This window comes from Urocitellus parryii, assembly GCF_045843805.1.
Source record: "Urocitellus parryii isolate mUroPar1 chromosome 8 unlocalized genomic scaffold, mUroPar1.hap1 SUPER_8_unloc_1, whole genome shotgun sequence".
Lineage (NCBI taxonomy): Eukaryota > Metazoa > Chordata > Mammalia > Rodentia > Sciuridae > Urocitellus > Urocitellus parryii.
This window is the reverse complement of record NW_027551785.1, coordinates 142454-166194: the sequence shown is the minus strand read 5'-3', so window position 1 is coordinate 166194 and position 23741 is coordinate 142454. Positions and strand designations below refer to the sequence as shown.

The window sequence follows — 23741 nt, the reverse complement described above, 5'->3', positions numbered from 1 at the left end:
TGCTTTAGTCTTTTTAAAAATCAATTTCATGGATATGTACTTAATATGCAAAGAAATTAGCATGATTCAGTGGGCAGGTCAGTGACTATTGATGACCGCACACACCTTGTACCACCACAGACAGGGGACAGGAAGGACGGCGACAGGGGAATTGGTTCCTTTCATCTCAGTCATTGCTCCCCAGGCACCATCCCTCAGCTTACCCACGGGACTTTTCAATCATGTGGAAATGCTTTTGTTTTCTCTGAACACATAATTATCAGAGGGCTGGGTTGGGGTCCAGAAGAATCCTGTGTGCTCAGGGAGCTGGCCAGGCCCCACGGGAAGCCCACACCACCTACTGGGGACGTTGGGTCTCCAGAGTTACCCGAGCAGGTCAGGAGAGTGTTCTCCAGTGCCTTCCTGGTGCAGAAGCAGGTGTTACAAGTTGAATTTGTGTCCCCCAGAAAATATGTTGAAGTCCAACCCACGGTATGTTGGGATTAAGCTCATTTGGAAACAGGGTCATTGCAGATATAATTAATCCAGATGAGGCCATCCTGGGGTGGAGTGAATTTATATTGGGTTACTCCAACATGTGGTCATAGAGGCAGAGACTGGGGTGCTGTAGCTGCAGACCAAGGACACCAAGAGTGGATGGCCACCTCCAGAGGCTTGGAAGGGGAAAGGAAGGATTCTTTCCAGTCTGGAGAGGCCTGACCCTGCTCACGCCTGGACTTTGAGCCTCCATAGTGTAAGAGAACACAGTTCTGCTCGCTGTTCCAGCAGCCCTGGAAAACTGGACTTTTTCATTGTACGGTCCCCACCACACCACTCCAGTGATCTTCTGTTACCTTCTTCCCAAGTCCCACCAGCCAAGGCTGCTTTATTGAGTTGGCTTTTTTATAGTTTGTATTGTAAAAACAAAGAAGTGACTTATTGAAAATTTAGACAGAAGTTCAGATGGCACATTCTCTGAGCCTCACTGGCCTGCCCACCACAGCAGAGGGGCAAGGACTCTGCAACAGCAGCTCAGATTGGCAAGCACCTACTGGGAGGATGTCTGGCACCACCCCACTTAATTCTTCACAGCTTCATGAGATGGGCATGTCATTGTCTCCATCTTGCAGATGGAGAAACCCAGGCTTTACTCGAGGTCGATGGTGGTAGAATTGGGTGGAAAAAACGGACAGGTCCAACACAGGAGGCCACGTGTGTCCCAGTGCTCCCTCTTCCCTGGGCACTTCCACCAAGAATCCCCATGCAATGCTTGCTGAGCCCTGCTCTGGCCACAGGAACTCAGGTGTTCAGGTCTGGCTGGAGGTGGAAACAGGAAGGGGTGACTGGGTTGTCCCTCTGTGCACGTTGGGGTAGAAGGAGTATAAATGGGTCCATTTGCAGAGTATGAGGCTTAAAAATCACCTGGTAGCAGCCTGTGGTCAGGTCCCTGTTGTGCTCATGTCCAGCAAGGCGGTTCCCAGGAGGGCGCGTCTCCATGAGGGAAGCTATGAGTGCAGAGGTGGCTTCTCTCTCTTGTGTGCTCAGGGTGGGAGAGTGCAGCTTCAGAGGAGCCATGCTGGAGATCTTGGTCAGGAAAGGCTTCCTGTTCTAGAGCCTTCTAGATCTTTCACCTCAGTTTTGTTTTGTTGGCAATCCCAGGGTATCAGAACTATTTAAGGGATTTGAATGTAATTCAAGTGAATCTTGCTAAGAGCCTGGATTGGGCTTGGGTTGATCTACATCAACAAGCCTCTGTCCTCTGACCTGACCTTTCTGCATGGTTCCACGGATTCCTTGGGGGGTGGGGAGCCCTTGGCAGGGCTCATGCATCTTGCCCTGTTTGTGGGGGTCTCCTGCTTTCATCATCATCCATCCTGCCCCCTCAGCACATAGGATTCCAAACTCTCACGCCCACTTCTGAACCTGCCCTGTCTCAGGCCTCGGAGGACATATTGACGCTGGCATCTTCTGACTCAGTCACTGACCTGAGGTGGCCTCACATGAGCCCGTGGTCAACTGAATTTTCCTTGTCACCAGAGCATAGGGGGAGAGAACTCAACAGGAAATGCTGAAAATCCCTTGTCTCTCATTGGACAGTACAGGCCACTCGGCAGGGTGGGCTTGACCATCTTGTTTCCTATTAGGCACTTTACATGGTGGTGAGTCTGCAGAATAAAGAGCAAATCTCCAAAGGTCAAGGTGACATGCAGTCACACACGCACCGCCAAGTCAGCCTCTGGAAGTTCACTGTACTTTCTTCTTTCCCTTGAATAATGATGAAAACTGAGACCAAGTTGTCTATTTTACACTTTTGTAGGCAACACTAATTTCTTTTTTTTTTTTAAAGAGAGAGTGAGAGAGGAGAGAGAGAGAGAGAGAGAGAGAGAGAGAGAGAGAGAGAGAGAGAGAATTTTTAATATTTATTTTTTAGTTCTCGGCGGACACAACATCTTTGTTGGTATGTGGTGCTGGGGATCGAACCCGGGCTGCACGCATGCCAGGCGAGCGCGCTACCGCTGAGCCACATCTCCAGCCCCCTAGGCAACACTCATTTCTAATTTTGTTTACTACAAAATTTTTTTATGAGTAACTGATGGTAGCTGGGTAGCTTGTCTGTTGTCACAGTTACCCGAAATATTGAACCATTCTTTTCTGGGTTGCAGATGTTAAGTATCTCTCTTAACAATGGGCCCTGTATGTGGTATAGCATTTGGGTGTTGTACAAGTTAATTTTAGACCAATGCAGCAAGTTCTTTGCAACTTTTTACCAAAATTGCTTAGTAAATGCATACTGCGTCATGATACATCATTCTGCTTTTAAAAAAGAAAGTTAGCAAGTTGCTTACCCTCTAAAATATGAAGGTAATGACAAAGATGTCCCACATATACCCTAAACAAACATAAGTCATTAGTGTTGTGTCATGCCACATCCAGGGAAAGTACTTGCTAAGCGTTAATTATGATCAACAGAGACAGATTGGTCCAACAAAATATCAACAAGGGCTCTGATAGGTTTACTAACCGTCACAGGGAGCCAGACATCTGTGAGACCATCGATCAGTAATCAGCCCTCACTTTATTCTCAGCCCTGTGGACTCAGTAGAGTTCCTTTCCCAAATGACTTAGAGTCTGGCTGGAAAAATTAGACCAACATGATACAAAGAATGACAAGACAAGCAATATTGGAAATTAGGGTACCAATTCTAAACATACTTGATTTATTCAACTTATCTGTTGGCTCAACCAACATTAAACAAGTAAGACAGTTCCTGCTTCAAGGAGCAAATTGTTGTGAGAAAACAGATCCATAAACAAGTAACTCTAATGTAATTTAATGTATGCAACCATGGAATTTTGAGAACTCCCTCTGCTAGGATTCAGTGTTGCCACCATTTAAGTTTCTTGTAGCATCCCTAGCATGCAGTATACTATCATTTGGAGGTGTCTTTTTTTTTTCCTTTTCTCAGTATCTTTAAGGATTTTTTGGATGAAAAGGCATTGTTTGCCAAAATCCGAAGTTATTGGCAGAAAGCTGACTTCTGACTAAATTAGTAATTTTGAACATTTTTCTTTTATGGTACATTTGCAAAGGCAGGTCAAATATGTGTCTTAAGACTTCTGAGCATGAAAAGGAAAAAACATACCCTATTACCTAATTTATAGTATTCCATCAATACAAAGTAATTGGCTGCTGCTCAGGAGAAATGCAACTATTCCAGGTGCAGAAATTGGAGAGGCGACTTTGTTAGTGTGGTGGGAAGGGTGATAGTCAACCTGTGAACACAGTTTTGGTTCTTTTACATCTCTTTTTTGTAGAGCCTCGGAATGCTGATCATTCTCCAAAGGAAAATTTAGAAGTCACAGTTCTGCGAACAGCCCAAATACTGCTGGCCAAGTATGCGGCTGCGCCCAGGGAATATTTAGAACAGCCAGCAGAATGAACCCAAGGCAAGGCTCCAAAAATATTCTTTCTCAACTTGATTTTTGCATGATGTTTAGACAAGGGAGAGCATGTGATGATAATCTAGGTAGGGGACAGAGAGGGCCAAGTGTCTCTGTAGCAGATTGGGTGCTGATCCAGAGGACAAGGAAATTTTCCAGTTATTAAAATGATGGAAACTGCCTGATACTTTGGTCTCGACCGATGGCCACTGTTGGGGCCCAGAAAGGCCCTAGCGATTCTGCCAGGTTGCTTACCAGAAAGTTTTATTAACGACTATTTGCATTAGCAACATCTATGAGCACCTCTCAGGGAACCCTTTCCAGAATTGGGAATTTTAATTTTTAAACCTTTGAAATCAGTAAATATATTTTTAAAATTTGCATTTGTTTGGCTAATCATGAGAGGGGATGTTTTCTGTGTCTTTGCTCATTTTTTCTGTTGGGAGTCAGTAGTTTTTCTTATAAATTGACATGAGCTCTCTGTAGACTGAGCATGTTCATCTGTTTTAGCCTGGACCCAGAGAGTCTCCCCAGGGGAAATCTGAAGTGGGCCAGTGTAAGGAGTGCTGGGCTTAGATGACTGAAGTGTTCCGATGCTGTGAGGCTTCAGGCCGATGCTGAACTCCTCTACTTGCAATTAATTTTTTAGTCTTATTCCACCCCACAAAATTGTGGCAGATACCATAAGCTACTTGAGTAATGATCTGGGCGTGGAGCAGCTGGAAAGAAGAAATGGAAGCGAGGAAACATCCAGGAACTTCAGTGTGTCACTTGGAATCACAGAAGAAATAAATCCAGAATCTCATTTCTCCTCAGAGTTTGCAAAGCAGGCATTTCCATTTGATACAGTGTGGGCTCCTGCCTGAATGTGTATATTGCAGTTTAGTAGCAAATCACTGAAATCATTTTCCTTCGCCACTGAGGGAAAAATGTGTGAAGATTCCGGTGACTAAACTCAGCTGTAACACTTTTTTTGAGCTAAGAAATACTCTCATTGAAGTCAAATTTATATGTAGTGAAATACACAAATTTTTATTATGCTCTTGGGTCCATTTTGGTAGACGCATACACCCACACAGGTCACACCCCCACCAAGACCTGGCACATCCTCACCTCTGAAAGGGCCCTCATGTCCCCTGCCAGCCTGCCATTTCCAGTGGAAAATGATCAGGTTTCTAATACTATAGACAAATTTCACCTCTTCTAGAATTTTACAAACTATCTTTGTGTGTGTGTGTGTAACTTCTGTCACTCAGCACCATGATTTTGGGATTTATCCATGTTGTTACAAAGGTTCCTCCTTTTTATGACTCAATAGTACTCCATTGTATGAATATACTTCAGTTTGTAGATCCAGTTTCCTCCTGATGGCATCTGCACTGTTTCCAGATTTGAGTTTTTATAAGTAAGATGGTTATGAACATTCTTATCTGGATCTTCATGTGGATATAGGTTTGAATTTTTCATAGATAAATACCCAAGAGTAAAATTTCAGGGTCACATGGCAGATGTCTGTCTCATGTTTCAGCAACTCCCACTCAGTTTTCCAAAGTGGTGGTGCCACACCAGGGAGCTAAGGAAATGCCTTCAGATTTCTAATTATCCACATCTTCACCAACATATGGGTGTGAACAGCCTTTGGTTCATAATCTTTTGCACCTGCATTTTAATGGGTATGGAATAGCATTTCATAGCTTTTAATCTGCAGTCCCCGGATGTTTAATGAGGTCGAGCACTTTCTCAGGAGCTTATTGGCCAATAGTATGTCTGCTCTTGTAAAGTACTTGTTCAAGACTTTTGCCCATTTCTAAAAACCAAATTATCTTTCAAATGTCCTGTTTTCTTTTTTTTCCAGTTGAAGAAAGTCTTTATACATTCTGTGTATAAGTCCTTGGTCAGAAATCTTGCAAGAATTTTCTCTGAGAGGCCCAGTCTCACAGCCTGCATGGATACCCTGCTCAGAGGAGGCACTGGGTGGCCTTGGGTCAGAGCCAGGGCATCAAACATGACTGTTAACATAGAGTCCATCTTTTTTGGTAAGATTGATAAAATATTAAGGTTTTAGAATCCATGTCCCCAAGAAAGAAACTATAGCTTTGAGCATATGCTTTAAGTTTTAAATCGTAAAATCCTTTCAGTTAACTATGTCTTTGATGATTAATTGAAAGTTATTTTTCTTTCCCCTTCCAATGCAAAAGTAGAAATCAAGGAATTCTGCTGCATGTAGATGCCTTAATTAGCTCACTGGTCCTCTGGTGGAAGTACCCAAGAATATGAGCTGTGTCATAGTCTTTCTCCCCAAACTGTGTGTTTATATGTGACGTCTGTAGCTTTATGGAAAGACGTGGGGGAGGGAGATATCATACCAACAATTGAGAAAATCATAAAAAGAAAAAAGTTTTTTTTTAAAAAAAAGCATTTTCTCTGAGTCTGTGGCTTACCTGGAATTTTTTTTTTTTAACTGTGCCTTTGATGAGCAGAGGTTTTTAATTTTGAAGGAGTTCATTTTATCAGTTTTTCTTCCTTTGTTTTTCCTCTCCTCCCTCCCTCCCTTCTTTCTTTTCTTTCTCTCTCTCCCTCAATCCCTCTTTTCCTTCCTTTCTTCCTTTCTGAATTAACGCTGTGTCCTAAGAAAGTCCACAAGATGTTGTCTTATGCAGTCTCTAGAAGCTTTCTGCTACAGTCTGGATATGGTTTCCACATGTTCCCCAAGAGCTCATGTGTGGGAAGCTGGGCCCTGGCGGTGGCCATGTTGAGTGGCAGAATCTTTTGAGAGGTGGGGCTTGCTGCGAGGTGGTTAGGTCATTGGGGGTGTGTCCTCAGAAAAAATGAACATAGTTCTCATGGGATCCTGGGTAGTTTCTGTAAGAATATGTTGTTATAAAAGTTCAAGCCTGACACCTGAATCTCTCTCTGACCTATCTCATGTGAGGTGCTTCTCACCTGCTCTCCTGCCACGATGCCATCCATCACTAGGCTCTCACCAGAGAGAGGTCAAATGAATGGGGCCTGCTGATCTTGAACTTTTGTTTTCTCAAACTGTGAGATAAATAAGACTCTTTTCTTATAAAGTACTTAACTTCAGGTGTTTTGTTATAGCAATGGAAAAGTAGACTAATACAATTTGTAATTTTAGCTTATATATTTAGATCTATGATCTCAATTTAAATTTGTTATATGGTGTGAGGTTGGAACTGAGTTTTTTAATATAACTATTTACATGTTCTATAAAGACTTTATTTTCCTCATTGAATTGCTTTTTCTCCCCCCACTTTTTTAACTTTTTGAAAATCATTTGGTCCTGCATGTGTGAGTCTATTGCTGCACTCATTACTCTACTTCGTTCTTTTGTCAAAACCACACTATCTGGATTACTTACTTGATCATAAGTCTTCAAGTCAGGCAGAGTAGAATACTGTAACTTGAAATCCTCCTTTAATAAATGCTAAGGCTTCGGACATCCACTCTATTTCCCAAAACATAGACACTATAAAGCATCCTTTGGGAGTGTATTATCAGCTGTCTATCCACACACTGAGATGTTAATGTTGCAGATGTCCTGAAGTCCCTACTAGGAATTTATAAACTATTAGTACAAGCTTTTGAGCCTCTCCCACCCTGTACTTATTTCCAAATATCTTTAAAGAACAAAATTTCACTCTTTAGTGTGATGTTCTGGATATATGAAGGCAGAAAATGAGAGGAAGAAGAGTGGAAAATAGAGAAGAGATTCTAGTTGACGACTTTCCTGTCCTAGATGAAGGTGGGAATTTCAGATTTGGAGTTATTCTACCCTTTCTCCATCATGGGAGTCGGCAAGTTATTTAGGCCCTGCAAGCCTCACTTTCCTCACCCATAAAATGGGGATAAAAGATCAAGCACTTAACAAATGTTCATGTAACGCCTGGGAGCAAGAAATGGAATTCGGGGGACTTACCATGTTTCCATAGTAATCAAGATGGTGTTGAGATGGAGGCAGGACAGACACGGCACATTGAGCACAAGCAATCTTCAGATTTGATTGTAGGGAATGAATCATCCTTGACGTTCCTATAGGCTCACCTGTAGTTGAATGCAGACTCTCTGAGGGATGTCTGTTTTGGAGAGATCATGGCAACGGGTGCAGGCCTCTGCCTCTCGGGGCTCTTTGCACAAGGATCCTCGGTGGAGAGGAAGTGTGTGGGGTCACAGCTCCCACACCATTGGAGTCTGCAGACCTTTCAGGCAGACCCAGACATCCCCTCTGGGGGTGTGCCCTTCCCTGCTCCCCACCTGCCCTGGCTCCCCTGGAGCCACTAGCACTCTCCCTGTCAACCGGGCACCATGGTGCAGGCTGTCCTTCTCAACACCTCACTCAGTTAGTTTTCTAGTTATTCTCCCTGCTGTACACTTTAGCCAGCCCTGCAGACCTGACACTGGTGATTCTGGGGGACTCCAAAAGGGCATTTATTTATTCCCATTTTGCTGGCTTTGGGAGTTTTCCTGGTGGAGCCAGCGAGGCCTTGCCTGTCAGCTGCAATGATCTGTACTGGTGGCAGGCAGGTACCAGGCCCTCCTGTTGGGAACAGCAACTCCTGCATGTTCCTGGGACCTCAGCACAGAGGGCTGTGTGGTCAGGACTGCTCACCTCATTCTGGGTCACTTTACGTCTACTTCTTGCTCCTGGAAGGCCCTTGTGCTGGATGGGAAGAGTCTAATCCTGGAGTGCAGGGGGAGGCTGGGGACACTCAGGGATGGAGCTTGGCCCCTCCCCATCTGAATGCAATCTGCTGCTGTGGTCGGTTTGCACCCGTCCTGGGGTTTAGCCAGGAGGGCTGCTTCCCTCAGTGTATGGATGTGGCTGTGCCGTCCAGAATGCTCTTGCTGTGCCCCACCTCGTGGACCCGTCTAGCTGGAGGAAAACAGGAGATGCCACCACCTCTTCAGACTTGACATTTAAGAAATGTGCATTGAAGGTAAAGATCAGAACTTGGAACAGCCCCAGCCAATCCCCCGGCAGCATAGGCAGGAAGCCCAGAGATTTCCCGAGGCTGAAGGGATCAGAGAGGCTGAGGGGATCAGATTGGCCTGAGAGAGTTTTGTTCTCAGGGTTTTATCTTGGACTTTTATCTAGCCACTGAGATCCAAGAACTCTGCTGCAGGACCAGAGGGCAGAGGGCCGATGGGTTCTGCTCGGAGAGTCTGTCAATCAAACAGATGGGACACAGAACCACTCATCACTCCAGTCAAGTTTGCAAGTCCAAATTTCTAGCATACCTGAAATCGTTCTGCTCCCAAATGGTGAACCAAGACAACTTGTGCTTAGTTCTGTGTCGTTGGCAAACCTAACTCCAGAGCCAGCTTCCTATGGAGATGAGCACTGGGCCCTCCCCTCCGTCTTTCTAACTTGAAACAGGTGCTGGGCCTTTGCCAAACATTTAATGGCCGTTTCCCCCCTAATCATAGGCCCGACACCTGGGATTCAGCGCCTGCCCAGGGTTTGGCACCTTGGGAAGCCCCGTAGTAACTGGAGGCTTTGGGCCCCCCGTGGAAGCAAGGAACGGCCCCCACTCACAGGTCCACTCAGCTCCTCGTGGGTCCACCCTTCTGGGTTGTTAGGCTTCTTCCTCCCTTGTTCCCACAGCCCCTTCCCCGTCCCCTCTACCTGTTTCTCTTTCTCTGTTTGATGGGAGAGAGTCTCTAAGGAGAGAAAGAACTTTGGAAAGGTGACTTGTCTCATGAAATGCAAGTTGGAACTTCCACTTAGGAAGTTGGGAGCCACAGACCCTTCTTTTCCTGAGACTTAGTTGGTGTTCTCTCTCTCTCTCTCTCTCTCTCTCTCTCTCTCTCTCTCTCTCTCTCTCTCTTTATTTATTTACTTTTGGTACTGGGATTGAACCAGGGGTGCTTTACCACTAAGCCCATCCCCAGTCTTTTTTATTTTTTATTTTGAGACAGGTTCTTGCTAAGTTGCTGAGACTGCCCTTGAATTTTTCCATCCTCCTGTCTCAGCCTCCCAAGCCACTTGGCAATGACAGGGGTGTACCCCGGCGCCCAACCTGTTACCCATTCTTGCTACACCTCCCTCCCCCCAAACTCTCCCCACCTCTCAAGAAGATTACTCACAAAGACAAACCAAGCACAGAAATAGCCAACCTATTTGTGGCTTAAATGCAAGCAGTTTTATTTTTACTGTGAGTTGCTGTCTTTTCTGTAAGTAGAAATCATTCTCTACCACAAATGAAAGTCCCGGCTCCATCTGCCATAGTTCCTGCTTTGTTAGTGGGGCCAATTAGTCACAAAACAATTGGCGCCTTCCCCTGCCACCCACTCTGGGGGAAGAGAGACGTCCTCTCCAGACCCCTGGCCAGCAGCCCGTGGCCAGCCCCCTCTAAGACGCCCCTTCACCTGGCCACCCCAGCTTCCTGCTGGCTGGCTCCTCATTTGCATGGTGATTGTCGTTTTCCGAGTCGGGCGACTTGTCCTCTGGCAGTGTGGACAGACATGTCTGTTCTGTTATGAGCTGGAAAAAGCATATTGGTGAGGTCCTCTGTTCTGTTGACTTAAATAATGACGTCGGAGACTCCCTTCGAGTTGGGCACTCCGCTCAGGGTTTTGCAGCACCTGTAGGGACAACTGTCCACCAAATCTGGACAGCCTCTGAGCTGAGAAGAAGCAAGTATGGGCAGAGGGGCAGGGAGCGCGTTCCACCCCTTCCCCCTGGCTTCTCCCTCTTCTCCCTTGAGGCTTCTCAGCAGCCTGACCCCTCCTGGTGGTAAGAAGGATCCCGCCCCACAGCTCCTTCTTCTCTACCTTGCAGTTTGCTTCAGACAGACGTCCTTGTTTTCCTTTCAGCTCTGACTGTCCTCTGGGCAAGGTGAGTTCTCAGGAGGTGGACCTTCTCCTCCCCTGGAACAGCAAGGCCAGGTAATGAAATGCACTTGCCACCACCCCCTGCCTCCTTTCGGGGCTGCAGTTTGAAAGTCTGCAGGGAAGGACCCTTTCTCCCCTTGCCCCTCCCCTGTGGTGGCAGGGAGTGGGGTGGGGTGGCCCCAGGGTCCAGGTCACCTTCCTGTAGAGCATTTTGCTTCAAGTTTGCACATGCCACCCAAGTCTGCTTTCCCACATCTTCTGGAACTCCTTCCGAGTTGATCCCACTGGACTCAGGGGTCATTACCGCGGGACTTGGCTACCTGAGATCCAAATGATCCGGACGGAATTCTCCTGCTCAGCTCTACACTGGGTCCCTGGAGAGAAAGGGGACGGGGCCATGGAGTAAAAGGACTTCTGTGCTAAACTGGGCATGATAGTCCCTGCAAATGGCTTGTAGGAAGGGGAGGAATAGCTAATTAGTTAACCTTGTGCCTCCCTCTGAGCAGCCAGGACCCACATCTCGCTCAGGCATTATACCTCGGGAGGGAATTTTGTCAGATCCACTTTACAGCTAAGGAGACTGAGCCTTCAAGAGCTCGGCAGAGGTCACATGATGAGTCGCAGGCTGCCTGGGCTAGGAAACCGAGTGGTTCTATCTGATTTGCCCAGCCACGTGGCATTTCTCTGGGTCACCCTTCTCCTGCACAGCGGCGGGCGTCTCCACAGGCTGGCTGGCCACAGCGGCACAGGGTGCTCGGCACCTTGTGTCATCCCAGCGCACTCCCACTCTGGATCAGCCTGGGGATTTTCACTTGAGTGTGTCACCGAATGATGCCATTTGATGTTCGGCTTCTGCTGATAAGCGTGGGACCATCTGCTTGGCACATCTCAAGGACTCGCAGCAGTCGGAGAGCAACTCTGATTTCTTGAGAGCCGGAGGCTGCAGCCGTCCTTGGGGATGTTGGGACCGGAGACCCTGTCGGTCGGTGGGTGGGGCATGGACATCGCAGGATGTGATGGGACGCTGCCCCTGTTGTCACCTCTGACCCTTCCAGAGTGAAGGACACCAGTGAGTGTGCACCCCAGTTTTTGATTTTCTGGATGCCCTTGACAACCAGAGTCAGACCTTCCCTCTCGGGGAGCCGCCCGGGCAGCTCTTCCTGGGCTGATGCAGCGCTGGATGAGGGCTGTCCCTGTGTGCTGGCAGGGCTTCTGTCTCCTCCTGCCTTCATTCTGGAAAACGTGCTGCTCTGCTGGGTGAATGGCGCCCAGACACTGTTTCTCAACTTCAGGGTCAAAACTTCCGTGCTGTTTTGACTCACGAGGAGGCAAGAATCTTAGGATCAATTCTCAGATCCGAGGGTGGGCTTGCAGGTTGCCGAGGTTGCTTCCTTTGGTGTTAGGATGGATACAGGAGTTTGGGACTCACGGGGGTGTGACTGTATTTGACTCCTATGGAGAAATCACTTGACTAGATGCCACTGGGCTGATTGAGGTGAGCAGAATCAATTTTTTCTTTGCCTTTCCTTGGTGAGCACCGACTGGTGTTAGTCTTAGCTTTTGATTTCAGAAGTCACATGCATCCCAGTGGTGACAAGGTGTTGCTAAAGAGAATCTCCTGCTCGGTCTCAATCTTGGCTGTGAATATCTGAGCAACGTTTCCCGGGCAGCTGGGCGGGGTAAGCTGGGATGTACAGGTGTTGTTGGGCTCTGTGAGCAACAGTTAGCAGGCAGCAGCAAGCCTGCCCCGGAGCAGGGTCGTTCAGCCTTGGTACTGCAGACAGTTTGGGGGGTGGATAATTCTGTGTTGTGGAAGCTGACCTGGGCTTTATCAGATGTTTTGCCACTAGATGAAGTTAGCATGCTCCTCTCAGTTGTGACAACCCCAAATATCTCCAGACATGCAAACAAATGTCTCAGAGGGGTCCAATCTGTGCCCTCCCTTTTGAGACCAGTGTTGTAAGCTGGTCCTGCTGAGCCCTTGAAAAGGGAGCCAGGAGTCTCTGCTTCTGCGTGCAGATGGCTCTGGGGCTGGGAAGGTGGGGAGATGCATGAACACCAGGACAGAGGTTCCCGCCACACATCCCGTCCTCAACCTTCCCTGCCCTGGAAATTCCATCTCACACATGGTCTCTGTTTGCCCAGGTTACTGCACACATACGGAGGGGAGGACTCGTCCTTTCCTCGGGATCTCCCACCTGGAAGGGGCAGCCCAGGGTCAGGCTCTCTTGGTGGTTGCCTGGGGATAAGCAGAGGTTTCAGCTGCCCGCTCGGGAACCTGAATTCTGCTGGCTTTCTCTTTTCTCCTTCCCTCCCTCCTTCCCTCCTTCCCTCCCTTCCTTCCTTTCTCACCCACCCCGACCCTGCCCTCTCTCTGGGGCCATGGAGGACTGCTCAAGTGGTCGGGATGTCTGCTTCTTGGGTCTCTAGAGAAAGCTCGAGCACAGAAAGGCACAGCATTTAACGCCCCCTGTGTGGTTCTCCTCGCCCTCCCTTCAGCCCCACCATCCGTGTGTCCTCTCGCCTTCACTGAGAGGTAAATGCCCCGCTGTGGGTGCACCTGCCCCGGCATGGCTCTGCGAGCCACACCCTTCACCATCCAGGGGAACCGCCATGCTTCTTTCCTGTGAGCGGATCCCTTATCTCATTTTGGCATTTCCACGAGACTTTGGCAAAGAACTGCTTAATCTCCAGCTTTTCCATCTCTGACATTTCTTACACCCAGGCTTCCAGAAGCACGTTCAAATACCGATTATGAGAAGGAGTCGAGGTCCGGAGAGGCCATCCTGCTTGTCCCAGGGCTTGCTTCTGGGGTCAGTTTGCTTAAAAGCATGGCTCCTGGGCCCAGCAGCCCTAGACACAGGCAGGATAGGAAGCAGCCTCAGCATTGTAACTCGAACAATGTCAAAACCCCTCTCGAAAATCTGTTTTGCACTTTGCCAAAACTACTGAGAATGGAGGCCGTTCTCAGCAATGGGGCTGTTGACTTTCAGAAAATACACACAGTTATTGTGAAAGGCCCCAGAGGAACCTTGAAGAGGGACTTTGGACTCCTTGGAAAGAGAAGAGGCTCTGGTTGGCAAATGGTGGGGGAGCAGAAGGGAACTGGCTGCTGTGCACCCTGTCTGTCCTCATGTGTCACAGTGGCTCTGTTGTAAGGCACGGTCTGTGTGCTGCACTTCCCCAGCAGCATTGTCACTCAGGAGAACAGGACCCTTGTGGAAGTCTAAAATTTCTTGGGTGAACCATGCATCTGCAGGGCTTGGGTGAGGCCAGGTGTTGCTTATTCCACATCTCCAAGCTAGAAAGATGATTCATCTTCAAGGAAACATTAGAACTTGGTTCAGCTACTTCCATCCAGCAAGTTAAAAACAAGGATGTCAGACAATTTGGGGTGATGAATATGTCTCTGGAAAAGGAAGATTCATCAAATTAATGAATAAGAGTTAGTTATGCAGCTGCAGAAACTAGATTCCAGATTATAAGACAGATTTGCAATATTTTGCGGGGGGAGTACTGGGGATTGAACCCGGAGGCACTCAGTCACTGAGCCACATCCCCCCCAAAATAAAATAAATAAAATATTTTGTATTTTATTTAGATACAGGGTCTCGCTGAGTTGCTTAGTGCCTCACCATCGCTGAGGCTAGCTTTGAACTCCCAAAACTCTTGTCTCAGCCTCTAGAGCCGCTGGGATCACAGACAGGCATGCGCCACTGCATCTGATTGATTTGCAATATTTTAAGGATGCACTAAAAGACCACTGATTTGCAGGGGAAGCCTCTTTTGCACCCTGATGTCGTACTGCCTATGGTTATTTTGATTTCTTTGGGTGGTGTGTGTTAAGTACTGCCTTCTCTGGTGGTCAGCCTGGCTTGTGACCAGCCGTAGTGGCTGGGTGCTACTGGCATCGGAGCAGGTGAGGTAGCCCAGCCAGGCAGTGGGGGTGGTGACAATGCAGGGGATGTCACTCCAGGCAGGGCAGGAGAACATCTGCATGGGAAGTGGAGGGGACCTGGGTGTCAGAGCCCCTGCTGGGTCAGAGTGTATTCTGGTGCATGGGGCCAGGGCTGTGGTAGCCTGACATGAAGTGAAATGTCCCAGCAAAGTGAGGAGCCTTGTAGGCAGGAGTGGGGTACAGGTTGTTGACACACAGGGGACTGATCACAGAAGTAAGTACATGGAGGACAATGGGAGCCAGGGGCCTCACTGTCAGGGGAGGAAGTTACAAACGCACGGATGGAGAAGTTGAGGACGAGCTTGGTGGTAGTAGATAAACACTGAGATGTTGGTGTGTATCGTTTTGTCTAGTTATGTATAACATAGAATATGTATATACATCTGTAGGTCTGTGTGACTGCATGACTATGCATCTGTGTACTAATCCATGTGTATTCCTTAGCCCTGCCTTTGAGAGGGCCTGGGAACAGTGACACCCAACAGCCATGAGCACATTTAGCTCTTAGACCTTGGCTTCTAAACACACTGCTTCATTGTAAAGGAACCAGGCTCCTTAAAGAAATGGCCGATTCTAAGGACTCGTGCAGCGGACATCCAAGATTATCACTTGGTGAAATGTCTAGCTTTTTTGTCTTGGAATACTAAGCATAACGGAGGAAGTCAGAACAGCAGGGAAGGTCTGTTTCTGTTTGGGATTGGCCGGGGTTGGAGTGCCCTGTGGAAGGCCAGGCTGGAGATGTCCAGATCTGCTGGTTACAGGGGTCTCATAATCTGGGGAGAGGTCTGCACAGGATCCGTAAATTCAGATTTTATTGGTGTATGTGTCAACCAGGGAGCCCCGAGGGTAAGAAGGACAGGGGCCCAAGAGTAAAGCGCAGCGGAACACTGAGGCCCAGGAGCATTTTAAGAAGAGGTTCAATAAAGAGACAGAGAAGACCGCAGGAAGGCAGAAGGGGAGTCCAGGGTGAGAAAGCGCGTCCAGGCCCTAGCAGCTGAGACAGAAGTGAGGGGAGGTGGCGCACCTCCCACAGCTGCCTCGTGAGTGTGGCAGGTAGAGAGTGGAGAAGGTCCACCCCCTCTGGGGACTTGGGACAAGGACTGGCTGTTGAATGGGCTGGCTCATTTCTGTCCTTAGTTCTGATGGAAGGACACGCCTGGACCTCCCCTGGACGTCAGTCCTCGTTCTACAAGCTGAGGCCAGTCCCTCTTGTCCTCAGAAGTGTTTGCTCACGTGGTGGAGACCGAGTCCCTCACTTCACGGACTAAAGTGGGGACAGAGGCAGTGCTTCTGAACACAACTCGTCTTGTTTGTCAGGCTGCTGTTACAGGCTTGGCATTGGACAGACGGTGCCTTCATAAAGACCTGTAATAAATACGATCCACCTTTTGTTAAAGAAAAAGGCCTTCCTTTGAGGCTTTTGATAAAGATCATGACCGACAATCAAGTTATATGGTGTCTCCTGGTGACACACAGGCCGTTACTAGAAGTCCCCAAAGCTCTGCCATCTGCATGAAGGGCTGTGTGCCCCCCACACATGAATGGACTATCGACAGTGAGCGGGCATGAGGGGTGGAAAGAGTGACAGCATGGACCCGAGCACTCTGGGCCCTGGCGCTGCCTGCTACTACCCAGTCCTGTGTTCTGGGACAGGTCACAAGTTAATTTCCACTCCTGTAAGACAAGGGGGTGGGCGGCAGCATCTACACAATTCCTTCAAGCTCGGAACCCAGGTGAATGAGAGAAGACAGTCAGACTTCATAGTAAAGTAGTGTTTTTAAGAAAATTCCAAATGGCATCCCTCAATGTTTTCTATAAAATACTCCAGTGTCTGGGGGGAAAGAATTTATGGCACAAAGTGTTATATTTACAAAGAATTCTTGCAACTCAATAAATGACAAGGATAAAAAGTGCAAAAAATATCCATTAAAGAAGAATACAAGGAAATGTTAACATTATAGAATGTCTAAACCATTCACAGGCAAATACCTGCAAATTCAAATGAGGTCATTTTCAACATCTATCAAATTTAGAAATTCTAACAAATGAACATATTGTGGGAATAGAGGGGCATATATACTGTGAAAAAGAAAGCCTTTCTGTTGGTATAATTGATATGGTGATTTTGAAAGATGATTTTTAAATATGACTTTAAATCTCAAAAAATATATCTTTTGACCCAGCAATTCCACTTTTCAGAAATATGTTCTGGGGAAGGTTCTGAGAGATGTGCACAAAACTTGTACCCACCAGAGTCCGTTGCAGTGGCTTCCCCTTCTACTCTCAGCTGCCCACAGTCAATCCCAGTCTGGAAATAGTAGGTGAAAAGTTCCAGAAGTAGAAGATCCATAGGTTTTAAGTAAATTCATTACAGTATGTTTAATAATTTGTTTCATTTTATTATTATTTGCAGTGATGGCTGTTATGTTGTTAATCACTTCCTGTGCTCAGCTCACAAATGAAGCTTCCTCGTAGGCATATATGTAAGGCAAAACCTACTGTGTATCGGTGTGGAATAGTCCGTGGTTTCAGGCATCCTTGGGACGCTGGAAATGTACCCCCTGTGGATAAGAGGGGACGCTATACCCTGCTTTGTCTTAAAAATAATGGTGGAAAACCACGCAACTGTTATGTCCAAAGCCAGGAGATCAGGTAAACATAACTCCTGGTACACGTGAAAGTGATGATGAAGCCATGTTTTAGAGAGCACAGTGACAGGGAAAATGTTCCACTATGACAGGGGCTGGAAAAGCAGGAGGCCACAGCAGGTTATAAAAACTGGTCTCCATTTTTTAAAGGTGTGTGAGACATTGAACAAGACTAAAAGGGAGTGTCCCAGACAGGAATCAGCTGACTCCAAGTAGAGCTGCATGAGTGGATGGACAGAGGCTGCTTTATGAGCAAGCCTGCACAGGCAGGGGCGTTTGATCAGTCCACGGGCCACCCCACCGTGGACCTGAAGGGCAGAGCGCACAGAGGCCAGTCCCGCCGCTGCAGCTAGAAGTTAAGTCTTCAGGAAGAGTCGCCCGTCACCTCAGGGAATGTGGGGCCTGTGGTCCCCAAGTAGGAAGGACCAGAGGCAGACTAGCTGGGAAAACCCAAGCACAGGGGCCGTGGGGGGCACGGTAGTGAAGACGGGAGGCCCCAGAGCAGCTGGGGGAGCTCAGGGGTGGGATTGGGGCCCCGCCCAGGGCTTCCCACATCAGTGACAAACCGACTCTATGCCTTCTGTTTCTCCATCTGTGAAGTGAGGGGTTTGGTTTGACCTGTGGCCCACAGACTTTCTTGTTTTCCTTAAGAGGGAGACTGGCTCCTCTTTGGATGGGAGTCAGGCCATCTCTCCTCCTAGGACCCACTTGAGCTTCCAGACACTGCCACCCCGTGGGCCTGGGAGCACCAGGCCCGTAAAGCAGGTGCGGATGTGGAGCCGGGTGCTGGGTGGCAGCAGCTCAGAGCCGGGCCTTAGTATTACCCGTAGTTTTCCCTGCAGAATGGGGGCAACCTTGCCTTCCCTGCCAGCCTCCCTGGCTGGGGGCAAGGGACAGTGGGGGGAGGACAGTGGCCTTGAGCCTGCCGTGGTCCTCTGATGCTCCACCAGCTTCTTCCTCCCCAGCAGGTGCCCCCGTGAGCAGGAGGAGAGGAGATGAGACCCTCCCGGGTGCCCCAGCCCTGCCTTCCAAGGGCGATGTCGGCCGCTCCACTCCTCTGGCACTCTGTTCCCAGCTGAGGCTCCGGTCACTGTGTTACTGACCAGGTCAGGGGCGGCGGGGACTGTTAGGATGAGCTGACCTCACACCACACACTGTCCCTGCCAGATCAATACACATCACTGCAAATACAATTGATGTATTTTCAAAAAACCGGTGCGTGTCTGGGCAGAGCCCGGATAGAACTGGATGGGCGTGGAGTCAGGAGGTCACCCTGATGACCTGCTGCAGTGCCAGTGCTTCCGCTCCTCCGCACTGCTTTCTGAGCGCTCACTCGGTGGTCTTTGTTGGTCGTTGGGGAGTTGAAAGTGAAAACCTCTGAGCCAGGTGGTATTGTCAGCCGACAGCAATTACTCTCCTACTCCCCTAAGCCTTCCCTACCTCAATACCCCAGACATCCACCCACAGAGACCAGTAACTCAGGAGATGACCAAAGAGCCCCGAGGAGGACAGGGTCAGGGGTGGCGAGCACGCAGGGCCCGCTGGGTTCCAGGCCCCTCTCCTCATCCGTTATTTCACTGTAGAGGCTAAAAGTCAGTTTGGCTGGGAAAGATGGCGGAAAGTGAATTCTTAGCAATGTGCTCATTTAAATAAAACCCATCCAAGGCTTTCTTACATGCTAGAGCCCCAGATTCATTTAATACACAACCCCTGGGAATTTTTAAAGCATCAGAGTTGGATAAACAATCTGCAGGAGAAGCCGACGTGCTCTGCCCAGCCGTCCATTTCCCTGTGGAACCTCACCCACCGCGCAGTCTCCCCGGGTGCCCTCCCGTCTCCCTGCCCCTGCCCGTGCTCTTCTCTTTCCTTCAGTGCTTTAACCCCTCCCTCAGCTAACAGTCTCCTACTGACCACTTAAGACCTGGCCCCATAGTCCCCTGAAGGCCCTGAGATGCACCTTCCTGCCGTGTGTGTGTGTGTGCGCGCGCCCACCCTTGGCCCAGATCTCCCTCATTCCACCTGCCTTTTTTTTAACCTTTTAAATTTATTTATTTCTTTCTTCTGCATTACAATTCTTAATACACCATTATACCATAATTTATCATCTCTCTGATTGTATATAAGGATGTTGACACCAAATTCACATCTTCATACATGTATTTTGTACAATGATGAGGGTCTCCTTTCACCATCCATGCTATTCCCCTTCTCCTTCCCTTTCCCTCCCACCCCTATTCCCTATCTAGAGGTAATCTTCCTCCCTTGCCCTCCCTCCCAACCCCACGGTGAGTCACCCCCCTTATATCAGAGCCACCTGCCTTTTTAATGTGGCCCCTAGAAAAAGTTCAGTTACCCTAGTGGCTCATGCTCCATTTCTAGTGGACAGAGCTGATTAGACTTTTTTGAATATTCCAGGTTATTCTTTTCCTCTCCCCCGCACAACACCCAGCTCTGAGGCATGCACCATCAACTCCCCCCACAGCCGTCTCGCCATGGCACCTGCAGACCTCCGAGTGGCTCTCCCAGGTCCTTGCGAGCTCAGCACTGGGCTCACAGCGTGGTTCCCTACAGGAGGCCTGTGCTCCAGCACTGTTTCTCAGTGATCTCGTTGTCTATGTTGGTAGCTCTGGCTGCAGGTCCTGACCCCACCTGATCTCGTCCTGCACTCTCCCTCAGCCTTTCCTGGGCGGGTTGTGCCCTGCACTTGTTCACACCAAGAACCCCAGAGCGACGCCACCCGGCTCAGTGACACCCCACCTCCTACTGCCCCTCCAGTGCCCGTGGTGCCCCTCCTCCACATCCCTGGACAGCTGGGATCTACCTCTGATGCTCCCGCTGCTGTTTGCTGTCATCTTCCTCTAGGTCTCACTTTTCTCCTTACCCTGTTGGCTTTCCCAGCTCACGGTCACAGCCATCACTTGCCCTGCACTTCAATTCCACGGGCCCTGCTCTCGGATGTACCAATCTATATTTCCAACCTTGGGTAGATCCTGGTCCATCCTGGCACCTGGACAATGGGGCCGTAGCCGGGTGCAGCACACCCGAGCTGGATTACCGTCCTTCAAACTCCTGAGCGTGGGCTGCGGGACTCCGAGGCCTGCCTGCCATCCTGCTGTTTGTCTGTTCCTGGTCTTTTCTTTCACTTGATCATGTCACTCTCACCTTCTCTTCTTAAACCTTGAATCTCTCCTCACCCTTAGCTGATGACCTTGACCTTAGTTTGCTGAGAAAAGAGATCCTGTGTCTTCAGGGAGAACATCTAACTTCTTTCTACCCCTTCTGCAATCACAGCTACCCACCAGGCTGCATCTGGGCCACAGCTCTGCTCTGTGTCACCACGAATTAATGGGGCTCCTTGTCCAGCACAGGCCAGCGATCCCCAAGCTCTAGACTCGCACGTTCCTGAAGCATCAATTGCTTCCTACTGGGTATTCCTCTCAGCTTATCAAATCTCCCTCCCTCCCCAGCCCGGGAGGCTTGTCCATACCCTGTCTCCACTGACGCATTCTCTCTAAATCCACTCTAGCCAGGGCCGCTTTCCCCTCTCTACCAGAACGGCTGCCATCAGGGTCAGAAACGACTCCGCCCCCGTGGCCGAGTTCCGCTTCTCATCTCACTTGAGCTTCCAGTAGGATCCGCTGAAGCTTCAGTTGATTCCACTCCCTTTGCCTTCCTGGAAGGCTTGGCTGCCCCCTGGATGCATCCTCCCTTCTCAGGACACTCAGCCTGATGGAGCCCTCTCGGTTTCCATCGCTTCTTCCTTCTCCTCTCCTCTAAACTTTGAAACCTGCCAAGATTCAGCCCTTAGACCTCTTCCCCTTTTCAGTGACTGGCGTTTTGCAGGTATACCCATCCGACCTCAGGATTCCAAGTTCCGCCTGTTTGCACACAGCACCCACATTTAGATCCCTGCATACAAGTGTCCCCAGCTCCAGGTACTCCACTGGATGTCCCCACTGGCGGTCTCCTAGGCTCTCAAGCTCCAGAGGTCTCCACCTTGCTCCACTGCTGTCTGGTCCATTCAACAAATGGCTAGACACTTATCCTCTCTTTCTTCCAGAACATACATCGTGTCCACATGCAAATCCAGTTGTATCCAGGCTCCATCCAGGTATTGCTGTCTCTCTATGGTCTAGTCCATGTCACTGTCCTCTCTGTCTGGGCTGATGCAAAAGCCCCAATTTGGCCTTTCTCTTCCTGCTGTGCAGCCCTTGGAGTCTAATCTGAACACAGAGGCTGTTGACTCTTGAATCCTATTAGTCACTCCTCTCAGAACCTTCTGGTGGCTTCTAATTTCACTGGGAGTGAGAGTGAAATCCTTGCAATAGTCTATGCACTATTTTGGATCTGGCCCCGTCCACCTGTCTGTCCTGCCTGACTGCCGGATTCTGCCCCTGCTCATGCTGTTTGGGCCATACTGGTCTTCTTCCTGTTCTGTACAAACATCCAGCTCATTCCTGCTTCCCGGCCTCTGTTCTTGCTGATCCTTCTGCCTAGAAAGGTCTTCCCTAGTATCTGCAGGGCTGGATAGCTACCTCCTTCTTGTCTTTGCCCAAGAGTGACCTTATGAGTGGCATCTTTCCGTCACTCCAGGCAAAATAGAAACCCCAGCCTGCCCTTCTCCAGCTCAGCTCTGCTTTCCGCCGCAGCACCTGTTGTGCTCGGACGTCAACTTGTTGACGTTGTGGTTGATCTTTGGCTACTGACAGCCTTCCCACTGGAATTTAAACTCCAAGAGGCTGGTGTGTGTTCTGTTCCCTGCACTGCTGTGTCCCGGTGCCTAGAACAGCACCTGGCACTGAGTACTTGTTTGACGGGTGAGCTTGAGGAGCACAGTTGCAAACTTCTAACTTCATGGTTGAGTGAGTTCTGGTCCTTGTGCTGGGTTCCTGAAGTTATGGGGGGTCTTTGTCTTCTAATTACGAAGGAGAACCTGCCCCACTGGAAGGAATTTCCTGAATCCCACCTGCATGGCAGAGGGACGCGTGAGTGGCGAGGTGCAGTCGGGACAGGGTCCCCTGGGCTTCTGGATCACACCACTGGGAGGCAAGCACCCAGCTCACCAACTGGAACTTGGCCCTGAGCCACCGGCAGATGGTAACCCAGGATGAGGGGCGACCGGGGATGGGAAACATCACCAAATCAGTTCTTTCTCTTTTCGAATGTCTCATCTCATCGGCATTAGAGAGCCACACAGTCCACTGAACTTCTTAAAAGTAACCTGGAGGTCAGGATTCTCAGCAGAAATCTCCCTTTTATTTCCATGCACCGCTTTTCACTGTTTGTTTGTCTGGCTTGTTCACAGACCGTCACCTGAAGCATCCCGCCGAGGTCTCCTCATGGATGGGTCCAACATGACCCCGACGGTCGCGGAAGCGTCCCTGAACGCCTCGGGCCGCGGGAACGCCTCCGTGGGGAGTCCGCGTCCGCACATCCCCGTGGTGCACTGGGTCATCATGGGCATCTCCCCGCTGGGGCTGGTGGGAAATGGAATTCTCCTCTCGTTCCTCTGCTTCCGGATGAGGAGAAGCCCCTTCACGGTCTACATCACCCACCTGTCCATCGCGGACATCTCCCTGCTCTTCTGTATTTTCATCCTGTCCATCGACTACGCTTTAGACTATGAGCTCTCTTCTGGCCACTACTACACGATCGTCACGTTATCGGTGACTTTCCTGTTTGGCTACAACACGGGCCTCTATCTGCTGACGGCCATCAGTGTGGAGAGGTGCCTGTCAGTCCTCTACCCCATCTGGTACCGATGCCACCGCCCCAAGCACCAGTCGGCACTGGTCTGCGCCCTCCTGTGGGCGCTTTCTTGCTTGGTGACCACCATGGAATATGTCATGTGCATCGACAGCGAAGAGGGTCACTCCCGAAGTGACTGCAGGGCGGTCATCATCTTCATAGCCGTCCTGAGCTTCTTGGTCTTCATTCCCCTCATGCTGGTGTCCAGCACCATCTTGGTGGTGAAGATCCGAAAGAACACGTGGACGTCGCACTCCTCGAAGCTGTACATGGTCATCATGGTCACCATCATCATATTCCTCATCTTCGCCGTGCCCATGAGAGTCCTCTACCTGCTGTACTACGAGTACTGGTCCACGTTCGGGAACCTGCACAACCTCTCTCTGCTCTTCTCCACCATCAACAGTAGCGCCAACCCTTTCATTTACTTCTTTGTGGGCAGCAGCAAGAAGAAGCGGTTCAAGGAGTCCTTAAAAGTGGTTCTGACCAGGGCTTTCAAAGATGAAATGCAGCCTCGGCGCCCGGAGGGCAATGGCCACACCATCTCCATCGAGACGGTCGTCTGAGGCCTGAGGAGGACAGAAGTGTGGACAGAGGTGGTGGAGCACAGGTGA

At 49.4% G+C, this 23741-nt stretch overlaps 1 protein-coding gene across 1 annotated transcript; it reads left to right on the top strand.

The window, feature by feature from the left end:
* Nucleotides 1–22718: 22718 nt before the first annotated feature.
* Nucleotides 22719–23693, top strand: LOC144251523 (proto-oncogene Mas). The gene has a single exon (XM_077794392.1). It carries the CDS (start codon nt 22719–22721, stop codon nt 23691–23693), a length of 975 nt encoding a protein of 324 aa, XP_077650518.1.
* The last annotated feature ends 48 nt before the right edge of the window (nt 23694–23741 follow it).